At 37.2% G+C, this 20,680-nt stretch overlaps 1 protein-coding gene across 2 annotated transcripts in view; it reads right to left on the bottom strand.

Annotated features, from left to right (window-relative positions):
* The window catches only part of RIC1 (RIC1 homolog, RAB6A GEF complex partner 1), a 514,431-nt gene that overhangs the window by 66,091 nt on the left and 427,660 nt on the right, over positions 1–20,680 (bottom strand). For both annotated transcript variants that reach the window (XM_053702556.1, XM_053702557.1), the window contains exons 11-12: positions 13,861–14,001; positions 791–976 (exon numbers count right to left, since the gene is read on the bottom strand). In XM_053702556.1, coding sequence (XP_053558531.1) covers positions 791–976; positions 13,861–14,001 — 327 coding nt within the window. The remainder of the gene's footprint in view (positions 1–790; positions 977–13,860; positions 14,002–20,680) is intronic.

Below are 20,680 nucleotides of genomic sequence, written 5' to 3'. Positions count from 1 at the left end.
AAAAAAAGGGCACAACAAGTTTTAAACTTCATATCAGCCGTCCAGGCTACAACTTAGCACTGTGTTACTAAGGACGAAGATGACTAACCAGGTGATATTCACTCCCTCTAAATAATAATGCAGAAAATATGAGTCTATTCACACAGCTGTATCTAAAGAGGATTTTAAAGTGGGACAGTAAAGTCAAAATTAGATAGATCATGACGTTTTAAACAACTTTCCAATTTACTTATATTTATCAATTTTGCTTAGTTCTCTTGGGGCCATTTCTTCAAGAGTAATCCTAGGTTAGTTCAGAAGCGTGCACGTGTCTTTAACCACCTGGCAGCAGTGTTTGCAACTATGTATAAAATTACTATAAACAATGTTGCAAACACTGCTGCCATAGACACATGCACACTCCTAAGCCAAAGGGTGATACATGAAAAATGAAAGAAGTTGCATATAGGTATATTCAGTTTTTATGTGTTGTATAAACCCACTGTTCTCTTACTTATCCTCCTTTTTTGCTTTTTGATTTATAAGACAGGCACCAAGGAACAGGTATTTATATGACTAAGGTGACAAGCTATAGTAAATTACTACTGAGAACACACTGGTTTAGTGGACAGGTTGTGGGAAACTGATTAAAGGTACATGTAAAATTGGTGAAAAGGAAAACAAGCATGTATGGGAAAGGCAAATATGAAGAAAAAAAGTGTCCATGTTTGATCAATCTCCATAATATTTCTAAGGTTTTCCCCTACAGAGCAGCACATAGTAAACTCTGCATTTGGAATTGCTAACCTACCTGAACAACATGCCAGTGCCGGTGTCCTAGTAAAGTGCTCAAGACCTGAGAATCTACCCTCCCGTCAGTGAAAGTGCCCCTACCACTGTGTGGTGACAAGCTTCTCACATTCTGTGTCTGAGATGCATCCCCACAGTTCAAATATAAACGGTCTTCACCTTGAAGAAGCACCTGTTCCTGGTTGCTCTATAAGACAAACATCATCACGTCAGTCACTAAAAACTTACAGTAAACATTGGGCAAGTTAAAGAAAAAGCCTCAGATTAACAGTTTATTTAAAAAAAGAGCATGTTATTAAACGTACATAGATTCCTTTTGAAATGGATCAATATGAACTCCAAAAATGCTTAAAAAGGAACGGTCAACATAAGACCAATTTGCCATGTTAACTTCTATATTTCAGTTTCTGGCTAATTTATTATTATTATAAATATTAATAAATAAAGCATGTAAATAAAGATGTAATTAATAATTTGACCATCAGGAGGCAAACATTCCCAGCGCTGTACAAACGTATCAGAGAAAAAAATAATAAACTAAAACAAAATACATTGTGCTCAGATTTTAAAAGACATTAGCATCTAATATAATCACATTGGCATTTTTGCTAAACTACTAAAATGTCAACTACTATTGTAACATAGGAACATATATTTTGACAACAGATAAGAACCCTAGGCCCGACAAATTTGCCCATAGTTTTCATATAAATGGATAAAGCTGCAAGAAAATATTCTAATGCTTCATTCATTTAGTGCACTATTGCTTGCCTATACCTATGTGTTTACCCCTGCACCATGTCAGCATTACATTTACTCTCCTACGCTGCACACGGGCTAGGCTGAACATATGCCATTAGTGATTGGCTCACTAACGCTTTGGCACTCTGGGGATGACTATAATTATCTGTTGTGGGAGTTGAACAGTTAACATTTTTGCAAGTCCAAGCACAGATCTGCAAATGCAAATTAACTGTTCGATTAGATTATTCAAAACACAAAGATGATCCCTGACACTAAAGAAATTAGTAATAAAGTATGCTTGGATTTATCCTTTTACATGTTCTATTGTCATTCATAATGATAATATAGCATTATTTTATTGTAAATACTATGGCTACTTATAAATGACTCCCATCAGAAACCTAGTTTAGTGTACTAACCAATATTGTGAGTCTCTGAATATGAGCCTCACTCATTGGCAAAAATAAATTCTTCTATCCATTTTTTTTAAATATTTATTTGTCTGACCATGGCAATTTGAATATCACAGTGAAAATGTTTTTATCATTATTTATTTATGTATCCAATGGGTCATGTAACTGATCATTCGAAAGAGAAAGATACTTATTTATAATATAAGATCTTAAATATGTGTTGGTTTATTTTTGGTAATATGTATGGCAAAGGTTCCTTGGTGTCTAGTGCATTAAGTTTTCATCATTTATGACAATTATTATTAAGGGCATACTTCGGCCTAGGGCATCAGGATTTAGGGATTATCAACTTTTGAAGGGGTCTATAGCATGACACCTTCCTTCGCCTGTGTTCGCCAAATACTTTATTAATTGTATTAGAAATCAATGATGCTTGGTTGTCTAGGACAGGGTTCTTCAAACTTTTTCTTCAAACTTTTTCCCAAAACTCAGTGCAACGATACCACATATTTTCGCAAACCTATTTTTATGTTTGACCTGAAAAGTTCTTAAGTAATATACAACAAGATAGATGCAATTTTTGGGACAGTGACTAAAATGTGTGCGTAATTCCCGATTGTAGCCAAACTTGAAAAGTGTTGTAAAAGGTAATAAAACACAAATACACACGCACACCCCACTCTCATAAAACACACACCATACCACACTCTCATATATCTCATCGCGACCCATTACACATGGTATTGCGACCCAGTAATGGGTCATGACCCGTGGTTTGAAGAGTCTTGGTCTAGGGTGTTGAATGACTCTTCAATGCATCTCTAGCCTCTGGTTGTCAGACATATATATGTGTTTAAAATTGTTGGACACATTTAGAAGATATCTCATAGAGCAGCACACACATTTAATAACCACTTATTTAAATGTAGAAGAACATTTTATCCCTTTCTGAGATGACTACCATGATTGTATGCATTGTTTTTGTCTAAGAGATGCAGTTTAAGCTCCTCCACTGTAATCCCTATAAACTTGTACATCTGGGTTATCACATAGGCTTCCACTTGGATACACCAGAAGCTATTTAAAAGTACTCAGGTGACTTTTACCCTTCCTGTTTTTATATAAAGCCAAACCATAGAAGAGGAGGAACTGGATTGCACAGAGGGTAAAGTGAAGGTAAACTTTGATGAATGAAAGCCCGGTTTTTAAAAATACTATTGAAAACAGGGGCACTTTCATTCATCAAAGTTTAGAAAGCAGCAGTTTTGATTAAAAACTTACCTTTGTTTTTTTCACAGCCAGAGCAGCTTTCCTCACCCGGATATCCTCTCTTCACACGTCATCAATGACTAATCACGGCATGGCCTCAGGCAATGACTCCCCTGGGGGGGAAAGCCATGATTGGAGGAAGCCGGATTAGTCATTGATGAGGTGTGAAGAGAGGATCTCCGGGTGGGGGAAGCTGCTCTGGCTGTGAAAAAAAACATAATTTATGTAAGAACTTACCTGATAAATTCATTTCTTTCATATTAGCAAGAGTCCATGAGCTAGTGACGTATGGGATATACATTCCTACCAGGAGGGGCAAAGTTTCCCAAACCTTAAAATGCCTATAAATACACCCCTCACCACACCCACAAATCAGTTTAACGAATAGCCAAGAAGTGGGGTGATAAGAAAAGAGCGAAAGCATCAAAAAAATAAGGAATTGGAATAATTGTGCTTTATACAAAAAAATCATAACCACCACAAAAAAAGGGTGGGCCTCATGGACTCTTGCTAATATGAAAGAAATTAATTTATCAGGTAAGTTCTTACATAAATTATGTTTTCTTTCATGTAATTAGCAAGAGTCCATGAGCTAGTGACGTATGGGATATAAATACCCAAGATGTGGAACTTCCACGCAAGAGTCACTAGAGAGGGAGGGATAAAATAAAGACAGCCAATTCCGCTGAAAAATTAATCCACTACCCAAAACAAAAGTTTCAATTTTAATAATGAAAAAAACTGAAATTATAAGCAGAAGAATCAAAACTGAAACAGCTGCCTGAAGTACTAATCTACCAAAAACTGCTTCTAAAGAAGAGAAAACATAAAAATGGTAGAATTTAGTAAAAATATGCAAAGAAGACCAAGTCATTGCTTTGCAAATTTGACCAACAGAAGCTTCATTCTTAAAAAGCCCAGGAAGTAGAAACTGACCTAGTAGAATGAGCCGTAATCCTCTGAGACGGGGAATAATCCGACTCCAAATAAGCATAATGAAACAAAAGCTTAACCAAGATGCCAAAGAAATGGCAGAAGCCTTCTGATCTTCCTAAAACCAGAAAAGATAACAAATAGACGACTAGAAGTCTATCTGAAATCTGAGTAGCTTCAACATAATATTTAAAAACTCTTACCACATCCTAAAGAATGTAAGAATCTTACCAAAGAATTCTTAGGATTAGGACACAAGGAAAAGACAATAATTCCTCCACTGATGTTGTTAGAATTCACAATTTAGGTGAAAATTTAAATGAGGACAGCAAAAAAAACAACAAAAAAAACACCTTATCCTGATGAAAAATCAGAACAAGGAGATTCACAAGAAAGAACAGATAATACAAAAACTGTTCTAGCTGAAAAGATGTCCAAAAAGAACAATACTTTCCATGAAAGTAATGAATGTCCAGAGCAATCATATGCTCAAAATAGAAGAGCCTGAAAAACCTTCAGAACCCAATTAAGACTCCAAGGAGGAGAAATTGGCTTAACGACAGGTTTGATACGAATCAAAACCTGAAAAAAATTATGAATATCAGGAAGTAACACTACCTTATCCTGATGAAAAATAAGAAAAGGATATTCACAAAAAAGAGCAGATAACTCAAAAACTCTTTTAGTAGAAGAAATAACCAAAAGGAACAATACTTTTCCAAGAAAGTCATTTAACGTTCAGAAAATGCATAGTTTCAAACGGAGGAGCCTGTAAAGCCCTCAACACCAAATTGAGACTCCAAAGAGGAGAGATTGAATTAATGACAGGCTTGATATGGACCAAAACCTGTACAACACAATGAATATCAGGATGATTAGCAATCTTTCTGTGAAAAAAGAACAGAAAGAGTATAGATTTGTCCTAACAAAGAATTGAAGACAAAACCTTATCCAAACCAACCTGAAAAAATAATAAAGTTCTATGAATTTTAAAAGAATGCCAAGAAAAGTAGGTCTTCCAGACTCAATATAAATCTTTCTAGAGACAGATTTATGAGCCTGAAACATAGTATTAATCAATGAGTCAGAAAAAACCTCTATGACTAAAAACCAAGCGTTCAATCTCCATCCCTTCAAATGTAATGATTTGAGATCCTGATGGAAAAAAATGGCCTTGAGAAAGAAAAGGTCTGGTTTAAACGGAGGTGTCCAACGTTGGCAACTGGCCATCCGAATGAGATTTGTATACCAAAACCTGAGAGGCCATGCTGGAACTACCAGCATAACAAACAAATACACCATAAGAATTTTGGAAGAAGAACTAGAGGCGGAAAGAAATAGGCAAAAAGATAACTCCAAAGAAATGTCAATGCATACACTACTTCCGCCTCAAGATTCCCGGACCTTAATAGGCCCCTGGGAAGTTCTTTATTCAGATGAGATGAAAAACATATCTGGGTAAGAGAGACCATTCTCCCGAAGGAAAAGCTGGATTAACAGAGATAATCCGCTTCCCAAATATCTATACCTGGGAAAACCCCCCCACAGAATTTAGATAGGAGCTGGATTTAGCCCAAGCTAATATCCGAGACACTTCTGTCACAACCTAAGGACTGATAGTCCTACTCTGATGATTGACATACACCATAGTAGTGATATTGTTTGAAAAACATTAAACGTCTCGTCTTCAAAAAGAAACTAACTGAAAAATTCTGAGAAAACACGGAGTTCTAAAATATCAAATGGTAATCTTGCCTTCTGAGATTTCCAAAACCCCTTGTGCTGACAGAGATCCTCAGACAGCCTCCCAACCAAAAAGACTCGCATCTGTAGAGATCATGGTCCAGGTTGAAAGAAACGAAGAGACCTGTAGAACTAAATGATGGTGATCTTAACCATCAAATCAAGAGATAAATATTAGGATTCGAAGATTTAAAATGTGAAATCCTAGAATCCCTGCACCATAATTCAGCATAAAAGACTGGAAAAGGTTCTTTCTATTGAAAATGAGCAAAGGGAATTAAATCCAATGCTGTGGCCATAAGACCTAAAACCTCTATGCATATATAGCAACTGAAGGAAATAAGAGACTAAAGGTACCGACAAACGGAACACAATAAAATTGTCCCTTGTCTGATAGAGACAAAGACAGTGACACAAACTATCTGGAAACCTAAAAAAGGTGACCCTTGTGTGAGGAATCAAGAGCTTTTGAAAAAAAGATTCTCTAACTATGTCCTGAAGAGCAAGTGAATCATATGAGATTCCGCATCCTCAGAAAATAATCTGAATGAAAACAGAAAAATGAAAATATGCATTTATTGTATCTAATGAAAACAAATAATGCTATCACTGACCAAAAAAAGGCAGAATAGTTTGAATAAAACTCCAAAACCCATTTCCTAAAAATGGAACTGGAAGAAATACCCCAGAAGATTCCAGGTCTGAGCAGCGCTTGAACCCCATGGGTGCCCAGCCATGCTTCAACAGTACCCAAAATATATAGAACCCAAACACACTTAAAGAGAGTGTTAGCCTTACTGGAATAAAATCAAAGAAATTTGGACTGAATAGAACCAAATAAATATCAAAGAAAGCTTAACCTGCCCCTTGCCAGCCAAGCTGGAATACGGCACGTACATCGCAATATTAGGGAGCTGATTTTGAACTGAAAAATTTCCAATTATAAACATGTTACTTGGGAAAGAATTCAGGAATTCGTTCCTTAACAAGAACAACCAAACTAGTATAAGCTTAAAGTTTTAGTCTTAGAACTCAATCTAGAAGACCAGAGTAACAGTTAAGAAATATGGATTTATTTTTTATTTTTTTTAAATCACAAAATTCTTCTAGCTAAAATAGCTAAAGACATAGATTAACCCACATTTGCGAAAATATTCAATAAAATGAAGACACAAATGAAATTATTAGCATGATAGTCCAGTTAAAGGACCAGTCAATTCAGTGGAATTGCATAATCAATAAATGCAAAACAACAAGACAAATGCAACAGCACCTAGTCTAGTAAATGTTGTCCCTTAAGAATGCTAAAATAAATCATAATCTGATACTTGATCTTAAAGTAAACAGAACCAAAATTAAGCAATTGCAACATCCAAATAAATCACAGGACCAAGAAAAGTACCTGAAACTAAATAATTTTCCATAAATAAGATACAAAAATCTAAAGGAAAATAAATACTATTTTGCTATAGAAACAATAGCATCATTAGTAGTAGAGATAGCCCCAATAAATTGGAGAACCCTCCAAATTGAATTTAACTGCTGGCAAAGAATATAGTTTAAAACCTTTGAAGAAGGAATAAAAGAAAATTCTCAGCCTATTCCATTCCCTAGTATGAGGAATTGGAAAGAAAAATTCTGAAAACACAGAAGAATAAATAAGCAGAAATAGTGTCAGCTAGTCTTAAAGAACTAGTTACCTTAATATCCAAAATAATCAACACCTTTTCAACAAAGAACAAATGTACTTTAATAAAAAAATAATAAAAAAGTAGATTTGTTAGTGTCAATATCTGAAGAAGAAAATTCTGAAAGAGAAAAAACATCATCAGAGAAGGATAAAACAGTATGTTGTTGTTCATTTGAAACTTCAATAATTAAAAAAGAAGTGAAAAAGACCTAAAAATTTTATTAGAAGGCACGAAGTCAGACAAAGCCTTTAAAATAGAATCAGAAAAATATTTCTTATAAATCTTCTAAATATTTCTTGTACATAAGATGTAAGAATGGCAATAAAACATAAATACTCATGGATTCTGCATGTAAAAGTATATCATAATAACTTATTACAAACCATAGCTAAAGATAAACATTTATAACATTTAAAATAAATGAACTTAGCTTTGGTAGAACTGAACTCAGTTAAGCGTTTTTCCAGAAGTAGCTTTTGATCCAGGGTCAATCTGAGACATCTTGCAATATGTAATAGAAAAAACAACATATAAAGCAAAATTGATCAAATTCCTTAAATGACAGTTTCAGGAATGGGAAAAAATGCCAATGAACAAGCTTCTAGCAACCAGAAGCAATAAACAATGAGACTTAAATAATGTGGAGAAAAAAATGACGCCCATATTTTTTAGCGCCAAAAAAGACGCCCACACTATTTGGCGCCTAAATGCTTTGGCGCAAAAAATTACGCCACATCCGGTAACGCCGACATCTTTGGTGCAAAAAAACGTCAAAAAAATGACACACATACAAACAACTTCCGGTGACAAGTATGACGCCGGAAATGACTAAGAATTTTTTTGCGCCAAGAATGACGCAATAAAATGAAGCATTTTCAGCCCCCGCGAGCCTAACAGCCCACAGGAAAAAAAGTCAAATTTTAAAGGTAAGAAAAATTGAATATTCAAATGCATTATCCCAAATAATGAAACTGACTGTCTGAAATAAGGAATATTGAACATCCTGAATCAAGGCAAATAAATGTTTAAACACATATATTTAGAACTTTATATAAAAGTGCCCAACCATAGCTTAGAGTGTCACAGAAAATAAGACTTACTTACCCCAGGACACTCATCTACATATAGTAGAAAGCCAAACCAGTACTGAAACGAGAATCAGTAGAGGTAATGGTATATATAAGAGTATATCGTCGATCTGAAAAGGGAGGTAAGAGATGAATCTCTACGACCGATAACAGAGAACCTATGAAATAGACCCCGTAGAAGGAGATCATTGAATTCAAATAGGCAATACTCTCTTCACATCCCTCTGACATTTACTGCACGCTGAGAGGAAAACCGGGCTCCAGCCTGCTGCAGAGCGCATATCAACGTAGAATCTAGCACAAACTTACTTCACCACCTCCACGGGAGGCAAAGTTTGTAAAACTGATTTGTGGGTGTGGTGAGGGGTGTATTTATAGGCATTTTAAGGTTTGGGAAACTTTGCCCCTCCTGGTAGGAATGTATATCCCATACGTCACTAGCTCATGGACTCTTGCCAATTACATGAAAGAAACAAAAGGTAAGTTTTTAATCAAAACGGCTGCTTTCTAAACTTTGATGAATGAAAGTGCCCCTGTTTTTAATAGTATTTTTCTTTAAAAAAAACGGGCTTTCATTCATCAAAGTTTACCTTCACTTTAATGAGGAGGAAGCATGGGCATTTATGTTTTGTCACTTTGAATGTGACAATCTGTATACATCCTGGTTTGTGATAAAGATGATCCCCATAATAGTCAGGTGGACTAAGTGTCTGAGACGACAAAGACTAGAGAGAGAAACAATGCTGGAATAAGACACCGACCAAAGGGCAGAGATGCTCAATGTCTTCAACCAAAATAGCATTTTTGGGTAACTTGAATATTAACCCCTTGAGTGCTAATGACGGCTCTGAGCCATCATAGAGTTTCCCATTCTCTTGTTAATGACGACTCAGAGCAGTCACTAGCACGCTCCCACCTTGAGGGAGATCTGGGGGCTCCCACCCGCTCCTACCCCGGAGATCGGGCCTGCATAGTGACAGGCATCGCCGGGGCTTCACGTTATGCACGGTGACGTCCCGTGCAATAATGTGATGACATCACCACGCAACTTTATTTATACTTAACAATGATGAGTAGAGGAGCAGGGGGCATGCTGTTTAGAAGCCTGTATCTCAGTCATCTAAGCAGCTACAGACCCCCAAGACCCACCATTTGAAAGGTAATCGTCTAACCTTTCCAATAGTGAGTGTAAGTCTTGAAGATCTGGAAAAAAAAAAAAAAGTTAAACAAAAATAAAAACCCTTAAAAAATCTTAGCACCCCAGGTTGGAAAGTGCTTAGCACTCGAAGGGTTAAAGGGACATTCCGGTCAAAATTTAAATTCACATAGATGAATTACATCTTTGAATAGAAACATATATTGCAATATACATGTATTGGCAAACATGCTTCTAGTAAAAGTTATTACTGTTTTAGTGTTAACATTTTTCTCTGCACATGCATGTGAAGCATAACTAGATATTCTCAGTGCACAAGCATTTTAAATACTACAGTTGCTCAGAGTGCCAGTGGGGCTTGTATCTTGTCTGCAATTAAACTGAATCATTACCAGAAGATACAAGCACCTTAGGCTCTCTGAACAAGTGCTGTGTTTAAAATGCTGGTGCACGATGCATATTTAAATACACTTTTGAAACAGATATAGCTTTTATTAGAAGCATTTTTGCTAATACATGTATATTACACAAAATGCTTATATTCCAAACTGTAAAAGCACCCATGTGGATTAAAATTTTGGTTGGAATGTCCCTTTAACCCCTTAAGGACCAACGACATACAGGATACGTCCTACAAAATAAATGTCCTTAACGACCAAGGACGTACCCTGTACGTTGTTGGTCTCTTCAAGTGGTGTAAGCGATCCTGATCGCTTCCAGCCGCTTTCATGTTATTGCAGTGATGCCTCGATATCGAGGTATTCTGCAATAACATTTTCTAGCCATCTGATGCAGAGAGAGCCACTCAGTGGCCCTCTCTGCATCGGACATCGATGGAAACGATCGTTGGTGGGTGGGAGTCGATGTGGGAGGCGGGTGGGCAGCCATCTTATGGGTTGAGAGCCAGTGGGGGGCAGGATCACGTAAGGGGACGCCAGGGGCGCGTACACGGGGCGGGAGCAGGTGGGAACCACTACACTATGAAACATTTAATAACGATAATTAAATAAAGCGGGAGAGAGGAGGGAGGGAATTTTGATCTAAGGGATCTGGGAGGGGGTGTGGCTTATTGAGGGGGGAAGCTACACTACAGAAAAATATGGGTAAAAAATAAAAAAAAATTACATTTTCTGGCAAGATGGCACACAATAAGGTAGAGGGTGAGGGTTAGAGAGCTGTTTGGGGGGATCAGGGGCTAAGGGGGGATCCTTCACAGCAGAATGTTTTTTTTAATTTAAAAAAAATAATAAAAAAATTACTTTTAATTTAGTACTGGCAGACTTTCTGCCAATACTTAAGATGGCGGGGACAATTGTGGGGTGGGGGAGGGAATAGAGCTGTTTGGGAGGGATCAGGGGTGGGATATTTCAGGTGGGAGGCTGATCTCTATACTAAATCTAAAATTAACTCTGCAAGCTCCCTAAATAACCCCTTCACTGCAGGGCATAATACAAGTGTGGTGCGCAGCGGCATTTAGCGGCCTTCTAATTGCCAAAAAGCAACGCCAAAGCCATATATGTCTGCTATTTCTAAACAAAGGGGATCCCAGAGAAGCATTTACAACCATTTGTGCCATAATTGCACAAGCTGTTTTTAACAAATTTTAGGTTTCACTTAAATTATTTACAAACAGCTTGTGCAATTATGGCACAAATGGTTGTAAAAGCTTCTCTGGGATCCCCTTTGTTCAGAAATAGCAGACATATATGACTTTGGCGTTGCTTTTTGGTAATTAGAAGGCTGCTAAATGCCGCTGTGCACTACACGTGTATTATGCCCAGCAGTGAAGGGGTTAATTAGGGAGCTTGTAGGGTTAATTTTAGCTTTAGAGTAGTGTAGTAGACAACCCAAAGTATTGATCTAGGCCCATTTTGGTATATTTCATGCCACTATTTCACCGCCAAATGCGATCAAATAAAAAAAAATCTTTCCCTTTTTCACAAATTTTAGGTTTCTCACTGAAATTATTTACAAAGTTTGTGAAAAAGTGAATTTTTTTTATTTGATCGCATTTGGCGGTGAAATGGTAGCATGAAATATACCAAAATGGGCCTAGATCAATACTTTGGGTTGTCTACTACACTACACTAAAGCTAAAATTAACCATACAAGCTCCCTAATTAACCCCCTCACTGCTGGGCATAATACACGTGTAGTGCACAGCGGCATTTAGCAGCCTTCTAATTACCAAAAAGCAACGCCAAAGCCATATATTGTCTGCTATTTTTTGTTTCTACAAAGGACTGGCTGGAAAAGAAGTATGTTACAGGACCACATGGCCAAAAATTAATTTGTTTCATTAAAAAACAAAAATAACTTTAAACTGTGAATAAATTGTATTTTCTATATGTGAGATGAATTACATCAATGGACATGCTTGCAATAGGCTGTATAGTACAGCATACCCCCCAACTGTCCCGATTTTCGCGGGACAGTCCCGATTTTAGGGGTCTGTCCCTCTGTCCCGAGTTGCTAGCCATCTGTCCCGATTTGCCCCAGGCATTAAAAAAATTCTGTTGGGCCCATACTAAGAAGCAGCTGGCTTTGCTTTCACAGGGTTAGATATATGTTTCCCTGTGGAAAAGGAATGGTGTGTGGGTTAAGCAGGAATAAGAAGGCTGTATACACTCTGACCACGGTTAATGGTGACCTCTCTAACCTACCTCTGGTAGTGATGATGTCTAACCCCTGGTGATAATACTAGCATGCCTTCAGTTTTATACAATGAGCAGTGCTAATACCAGGGTAACAAACAGTGGCAGCCGCAGACTGCCAGCTAATGTGCTTGCCAACCCCAGGACCCCATACAATGAATGTAGTGCGTGTGTCTATCTGTATCCATAACTGTGTGTGTGTATCTGTATGTATAAGTTTATGCTATGTAGTGTGTGTGTGTCTGCATGTATAAGTGTATACTATGTAGTGTCTGTGTATCTGCATGTATAAGTGTATGCTGCCTGTATAAGTGTATGCTATGTAATGTGTGTGTGCATCTGCATGTATAAGTGTATGCTATGTAGTGTGTGTGTATCTGCATGTATAAGTGTATGCTATGTAGTGTGTGTGTATCTGCATGTGTAAGTGTATGCTATGTAGTGTGTGTGTATCTGCATGTGTAAGTGTATGCTATGTAGTGTGTGTGTGTATCTGCATGTGTAAGTGTATGCTATGTAGTGTGTGTGTGTATCTGCATGTATAAGTGTATGCTATGTAGTGTGTGTGTATCTGCATGTGTATGCTATGTAGTGTGTGTGTATCTGCATGTGTATGCTATGTAGTGTGTGTGTATCTGCATGTATAAGTGTATACTATGTAGTGTCTGTGTGGTGTGTGTATCTGCATGTATAAGTGTATGCTATGTAGTGTTTGTGTATCTCCATGTATAAGTGTATACTATGTAGTGTCTGTGTATCTGCCTATATAAGTGTATGCTATGTAGTGTGTGTATCTGCATGTGTAAGTGTATGCTATTTAGTGTGTGTGTATCTGCATGTATAAATGTATGCTATGTAGTGTGTGTGTGTATCTGCATGTGTAAGTGTATGCTATGTAGTGTGCTACTGTGCATTTTTGCTGACTTTAAAGGCCAGAATCTAGAATATTAATGGGGAATTCAGAGAGCAGTTTTAAAGAATTTATTATTAAATGTACAATTAAGATAAACATATTTAGCAATGTCTTTGAAAAGGATAATTAAATACATAGCTCACATAGCCATACCAGTGTTTTGAGCTTGTGTTTGATTTGCTGCCTAAGTGTATTAACCCTTTAAGGACAGAGCTTTCAGTTTGCTCAATTGTTTTATGACGGAAAAATTCCGTCATATGTCCTTAAGAGGTTAAAATCTATGACTTTATTTAGAATTTTATTTATATTACTTTGGTCTTATGATTTTTTAAGCACCGCCCACCACATTTAAATTTTTGCCGCGGGGGGGGGGGGGTGTCCCTCTTTTGAATTTTGAAATGTTGGGAGGTATGGTACAGAAACAGGTTAAGCCAAAATTTCCATATAGAATATAATCTTAAACTTACCATGCATGGGTTAACAGTAAGTGCACTCTTGATAAACTGAAACTGGAATATTCCAGATTGTTGAGGTACGTCTTTGTCACTCATTCCATAGTCTGTGCTTTGTGGAATCACCCACAAGTGATAGCCCTCTGTAGCCCAGCTCTATAGTGGATCAAAGCAACAAACAATTACATATATTAAATATAGAAAGAAAAATTATGCATTTATTAGTGACTGCCTCAAAAACACAAATCCCCAACTTTAATATTAAACAGAAAAAACAACAAATAACAATTTATGTAAGAACTTACCTGATAAATTCATTTCTTCCATAGTGGCAAGAAAATTACAGCTTAACAAAAATACCACAAACATGTAAAAATTGTCCTGGTCCTTAAGGGTAAGAACTTTTGAAAATGGTCTGGTCACTAAGGGGTTAAATAAACTTTGTCATCTGATTTATCTATCTTTTCCCAATTGTTGGCCACATAAGACAGATATAAATAGGAAACTAATTCAAACATGGCGGCACCCATTACTTTATAGAATCTAGAATACTTTATAGAAACTAAACTTTTTTAAATTTATATAATCAATATTTAAACAACTAATATTATAGTAAAAATACAGCTACATATTATTTTAAGGCTAATCTTTGCTTTGAATGCATCATTATGTCTAGAATGTATTTACTGCTTAACATCCCTTTAAATAGACAGCTATTTTTACACACAGATATTGGTTGCACAATTTATCTTCCAGGCAGAGAAAGGAAACCTAGGTTTCACATGACTTTATAGCAACTAAAGTAATTTACAGAAAGTGAAAATTTACACTTATTTTTTCAATCTTTAAACAACTAATATATTTCTTTCATGTAATTAGCAAGAGTCCATGAGCTAGTGACGTATGGGATATACATTCCTACCAGGAGGGGGCAAAGTTTCCCATACCTCAAAATGCCTATAAATACACCTCCCACCTCATTCATACCTCAGTTTAACGTATAGCCAAGTAGTTAAGTGTAAAAAAAAAAAAAAAAGCATACAAAAAGAGGAACTGAAAAAATAATGTGCTTCATACAAAAAAATATAACCACGAAAAAATAGGGTGTCTCTCACGGACTCTTGCCACTATAAAAGAAATTAATTTATCAAGTTCTTACATAAATTATGTTTTCTTTCATGTAAGGGGAAAGAGTCCATGAGCTAGTGACGTATGGGATATAATACCCAAGATGTGAAAGTCCAGGAGTCACTAGAGAGGGAGGGATAAAATAAAAACAGCTATATCCGCTGAGAATCAAACTGCACTAGAATCAAACTGCCTAAAAATCCTTTCTACTAAAGGCTGCTTCCGAAGAAGCAAACACATCAAAATGGTAAAATTTTGTAAATGTAGAGCTGCAACAACTAATCGTCATAATCGATAATAATCGATTATGAAAATAGTTGTCAACGAATCTCATAATCGATTAATCAATTAGTTGGTTTGCAATTAGTGGGTCTGTGCACAACACCAGCTGCTTCACTCCAATGAACTCCTGCATATGGAATTGTGTTTTATGGTTATGTCCTTAGCCTAAAGGACGTCTACAGACGTCTACTTTTCACTTTTTTAGGACAGTATATGTTTACAACTACCCCTGGCTTATGTGTAACCCAGATATAATAGTCATAATTTGGATTGTTTATATTAAATCTGGTGATTTGGAACTATGCTTTGCATGATATAGTGCTGAGCTTGTTTTTTACACCTTGCCCCTATGCGAGTTATTTAAATTGATGTGCACTATTATCTGTTTGCACAATTATTAGTGTATTGCTTGCTATTGCTGATTATATGTACTGTATAAATAAATGTGTAAGGCTTTGTCCTGTTATTGATATACAGACCTTAGCGCTTTTGATTTTGTTTTTTATTTTATTTTTATTTTTTAATAAATTGTGATAATATGTACCAGATTCAACCTTTAAAAGTATATATTCGTTATTTTTAGAGCGGACTAGATTTTTCCCCTAACCTTATAGCTGGTTATTTACCATTGCATATAGATATTCAAGATATTTTTATATTAGAATGAAGTCAAGGGTTACTTTATTGAGAGGCCCCTTGCCAAGGTAGAAAACACTTAGCATTGGTGAAGAGCTAACAAAGATAAATATCCCACTTTGGTGAAATTGGCAATACCGTACTTATACACCTCAACAGCCTTTTCTCTGCTGCAGGAAATATAGCTGCAAACAGAGAACCAGCCTTAGCCAGAAGCATGTGAACATGTTGAGATTTTTGCATTTCAATGCAAAGTTTCTGAAAGAGTGAATAACAGAATGTTATTAACAGTGATAGTCTAACTAACTCTTTCTAGTTCTACCTCTTTTCAAACAGTTTGTGGTTTTGTTTTGCTTAATTATAAAACTGTGCTCTGCTGCTTAAAAATTGAAGAAACGGTTGTGTTAATGTAAACTTTTAGTCTATAGTTTATATTTGTAACACTCATTATGTGGATTTTATTTAAAACATATAAAACTATTATTGATTCTCTTTTTATCCGATTAGTCGATTAATCGAAAAAATAATCGGCCGATTAATCGATTATGAAAATAATTGTTAGTTGCAGCCCTATGTAAATGTTTGCAAATTTGATCAACTGAAGCTTCATTCTTGAATTCCCAAGAAGTGGCAACTGATCTAGTAGAATGAGCTGTAATTCGCTGAGGCAGAAACTACCCCGCCTCCAAATAAGCTTTGTGAAACAAAAGTTTCAACCAAGATGCCAGAGAAATTGCAGAGGCTTTCTGACCTTTCCTGGAACCAGAAAAAATAACAAAGTCTTTCTGAAATCTTTAGTAGCCTCAACATAATATTTCAAAGCTCTTACCACATCCAAAGAATGTAAAGACCTTTCAAGAGTATTCTTAGGATTAGGACACAAGGAAGGAACAGAAATTTCCCTATTGATGTTGTTAGAATTCACAACTTTAGGCAAAAAAAGTCAACAAAAAAGTTTTATCCTGATGGAAAATCAGATGAGGAGACTCACAAGAGAGAGCAGACAATTCAGAAACTCTTCTAGACAAAGAGATAGCCAAAAGAAATAACACTTTCTAAGAAAGTAATTTAAAATCCAGAGAATGCATAGGCTCAAAAGGAGAAGCCTGTAAAATCGTCAATTCCAAATTGATACTCCAAAGAGGAGAAATAGATTTAATAACAGGTTTGATACGAAAGCCTGAACAAAACAGTGAATATCAAGAAGCTTCGCAATCTTAAAATAAGAAAGAAAGAGCAAAGATTTGTCCTTTCAAAGTATTTGCAGACAACCCTTTATCCAAACCATCCTGAAGAAACTGTAAAATCCTAGGAATTCTGAAAGAATGTCAAGAATAATCATGAGTGGGACCATGAAATATAGGTTTTCCAAACCCAATCTTACTTATAACAGACTTACGAGTCTGTATCATAGTGCTAATCACCGAGTCAGAAAAACCTCTATGACTAAGCACTAAGGCCTAGATTTAGAGTTTGGCGGTAGCCGTGAAAACCAGCGTTAGAGGCTCCTAACGCTGGTTTTAGGCTACCGCCGGTATTTGGAGTCAGTCAGGAAAGGGTCTAACGCTCACTTTCCAGCCTTGACTTTTCCATACCGCAGATCCCCTTACGTCAATTGCGTATCCTATCTTTTCAATGGGATCTTTCTAACTCCGGTATTTAGAGTCATGTCTGAAGTGAGTGTTAGAAATCTAATGACAAAACTCCAGCCGCAGAAAAGTCAGTAGTTAAGAGCTTTCTGGGCTAACGCCGGTTTATAAAGCTCTTAACTACTGTGCTCTAAAGTACACTAACACCCGTAAACTACCTATGTACCCCTAAACCGAGGTCCCCCCACAATTTTTTTAACCCCTAATCTGCCGACCGCCACCTACGTTATACTTATGTACCCCTAATCTGCTGCCCCTAACACCGCCGACCCCTATATTATATTTATTATCCCCTAACCTGCCCCCCACAACGTCGCCGCCAGCTACCTACAATAATTAACCCCTAATCTGCCGACCGCAAAGCGCCGCCGCCACCTACATTATAGCTATGTACCCCTAATCTGCTGCCCCTAACACCGCCGACCCCTATATTATATTTATTAACCCCTAATCTGCCCCCCTCAATGTCGCCTCCACCTGCCTACACTTATTAACCCCTAATCTGCCGAGCGGATCTCACCGCTACTATAATAAAGTTATTAACCCCTAATCCGCCTCACTCCCGCCTCAATAACCCTATAATAAATAGTATTAACCCCTAATCTGCCCTCCCTAACATCGCCGACACCTAACTTCAATTATTAACCCCTAATCTGCCGACCGAATCTCGCCGCTATTCTAATAAATGGATTAACCCCTAAAGCTAAGTCTAACCCTAACACCACCTAAGTTAAATATAATTTAAATCTAACGAAATAAATTAACTCTTATTAAATAAATTATTCCTATTTAAAGCTAAATACTTACCTGTAAAATAAACCCTAATATAGCTACAATATAAATTATAATTATATTGTAGCTATTTTAGGATTTATATTTATTTTACAGGCAACTTTGTATTTATTTTAACCAGGTACAATAGCTATTAAATAGTTAATAACTATTTAATAGCTAAAATAGTTAAAATAATTACAAAATTACCTGTAAAATAAATCCTAACCTAAGTTACAATTAAACCTAACACTACACTATCAATAAATAAATTAAATAAACTACCTACAATTATCTACAATTAAACCTAACACTACACTATCAATAAATTAATTAAATACAATTCCTACAAATAAATACAATTAAATAAACTAACTAAAGTACAAAAAATAAAAAAATATTTACAAACATTAGAAAAAAATTACAACAATTTTAAACTAATTACACCTACTCTAAGCCCCCTAATAAAATAACAAAGACCCCCAAAATAAAAAAATGCCCTACCCTATTCTAAATTACAAAAGTTCAAAGCTCTTTTACCTTACCAGCCCTGAACAGGGCCCTTTGCGGGGCATGCCCCAAAGAATTCAGCTCTTTTGCCTGTAAAAAAAACACATACAATACCCCCCCCCCAACATTACAACCCACCACCCACGTACCCCTAATCTAACCCAAACCCCCCTTAAATAAACCTAACACTAAGCCCCTGAAGATCTTCCTACCTTATCTTCACCATACCAGGTTCACCGATCGATCCAGAAGAGCTCCTCCGATGTCTTGATCCAAGCCCAAGCGGGGGGCTGAAGATGTCCATGATCCCGCTGAAGTCTTCATCCAAGCGGGAGCTGAAGAGGTCCATGATCCGGCTGAAGTCTTCTATCAACGGCATCTTCAATCTTCTTTCTTCCGGATCCGTGTTCATCCCGCCGACGCGGAACATCCATCTTCACCGACTACTTCCCGACGAATGACGGTTCCTTTAAGGGACGTCATCCAAGATGGCGTCCCTCGAATTCCGATTGGCTGATAGGATTCTATCAGCCAATCGGAATTAAGGTAGGAAAAAGGGATTAATACATTTATTAGAATAGCGGTGAGTTCCAGTCGGCAGATTAGGGGTTAATGTTTGAAGTTAGGTGTCGGCGATGTTAGGGAGGGCAGATTAGGGGTTAATACTATTTATTATAGGGTTATTGAGGCGGGAGTGAGGCGGATTAGGGGTTAATAACTTTATTATAATAGCGGTGCGGTCCGCTCGGCAGATTAGGGGTTAATAAGTGTAGGCAGGTGGAGGCGATGTTGTGGGGGGCAGATTAGGGGTTAATAAATATAATATAGGGGTCGGCGGTGTTAGGGAGATTAGGGGTACATAGGGATAATGTAAGATAATGTAGGGATAATGTAAGTAGCGGCGGTTTACGGAGCGGCAGATTAGGGGTTAAAAAAAATATGCAGGTGTCAGCGGGGGCGGCAGAATAGGGGTTAATAAGTGTAAGGTTAGGGGTGTTTAGACTCGGGGTACATGTTAGAGTGTTAGGTGCAGACGTAGGAAGTGTTTCCCCATAGCAAACAATGGGGCTGCGTTAGGAGCTGAACGCGGCTTTTTTGCAGGTGTTAGGTTTTTTTTCAGCTCAAACAGCCCCATTGTTTTCTATGGGGGAATCGTGCACGAGCACGTTTTTGAAGCTGGCCGCGTCCGTAAGCACCGCTGGTATCGAGAGTTGAAGTTGCGTTAAATATGCTCTACGCCCCTTTTTTGGAGCCTGTGAACTCTCAATACCGGAGGTATTTAAAAGGTGCGGCCAGAAAAAAGCACGCGTAGCCAACGCACCCCTTTGGCCGCAAAACTCTAAATCTAGGCCTAAGTGTTTAATTTCCATGCCTTCAAATTTAGAGATTTGAGATTCTGATGGAAAAACGGCCCTTGAGACATAAGGTCTGGCCTTAAAGAAAGTGGCCAAGGCTGGCAACTGGACATCCGGACAAGATCCACATACCAAAACCTGTGGGGCCTTGCTGGTGCTATCAGAAACACATAAGATTGTTCCATTATAATATTGGAGATCAACCTTGGAAGAAGAGCCAGAGGCAGAAAAATGTAAGCAGGTTGGTAAAACCAAGGAACTGCTAAAGCATCCACCATCTCCGTCTGAGGATCCTTGGACCTGGAAAGGTATTTGGGAAGCTTCTTCTTTAGACGAGAGGCTTTCAGATCTAATTCTGGAAGACCCCACATCTTTACAAGATGGAAAAACATCTGGATGGAGACACCACTCCCCCGGATGTAAAGTCTGACGGCTGAGATAATCCGCTTCCCAATTGTCTACACCTGGGATATGATTAGCAAAAATTAGACAAGAGTTGGATTC

This window comes from Bombina bombina, chromosome 2 (genome assembly GCF_027579735.1).
Source record: "Bombina bombina isolate aBomBom1 chromosome 2, aBomBom1.pri, whole genome shotgun sequence".
Classification (NCBI taxonomy): domain Eukaryota; kingdom Metazoa; phylum Chordata; class Amphibia; order Anura; family Bombinatoridae; genus Bombina; species Bombina bombina.
Note: the sequence above shows the minus strand (reverse complement) of the source record. Positions and strands in the feature narration are given on the sequence as shown.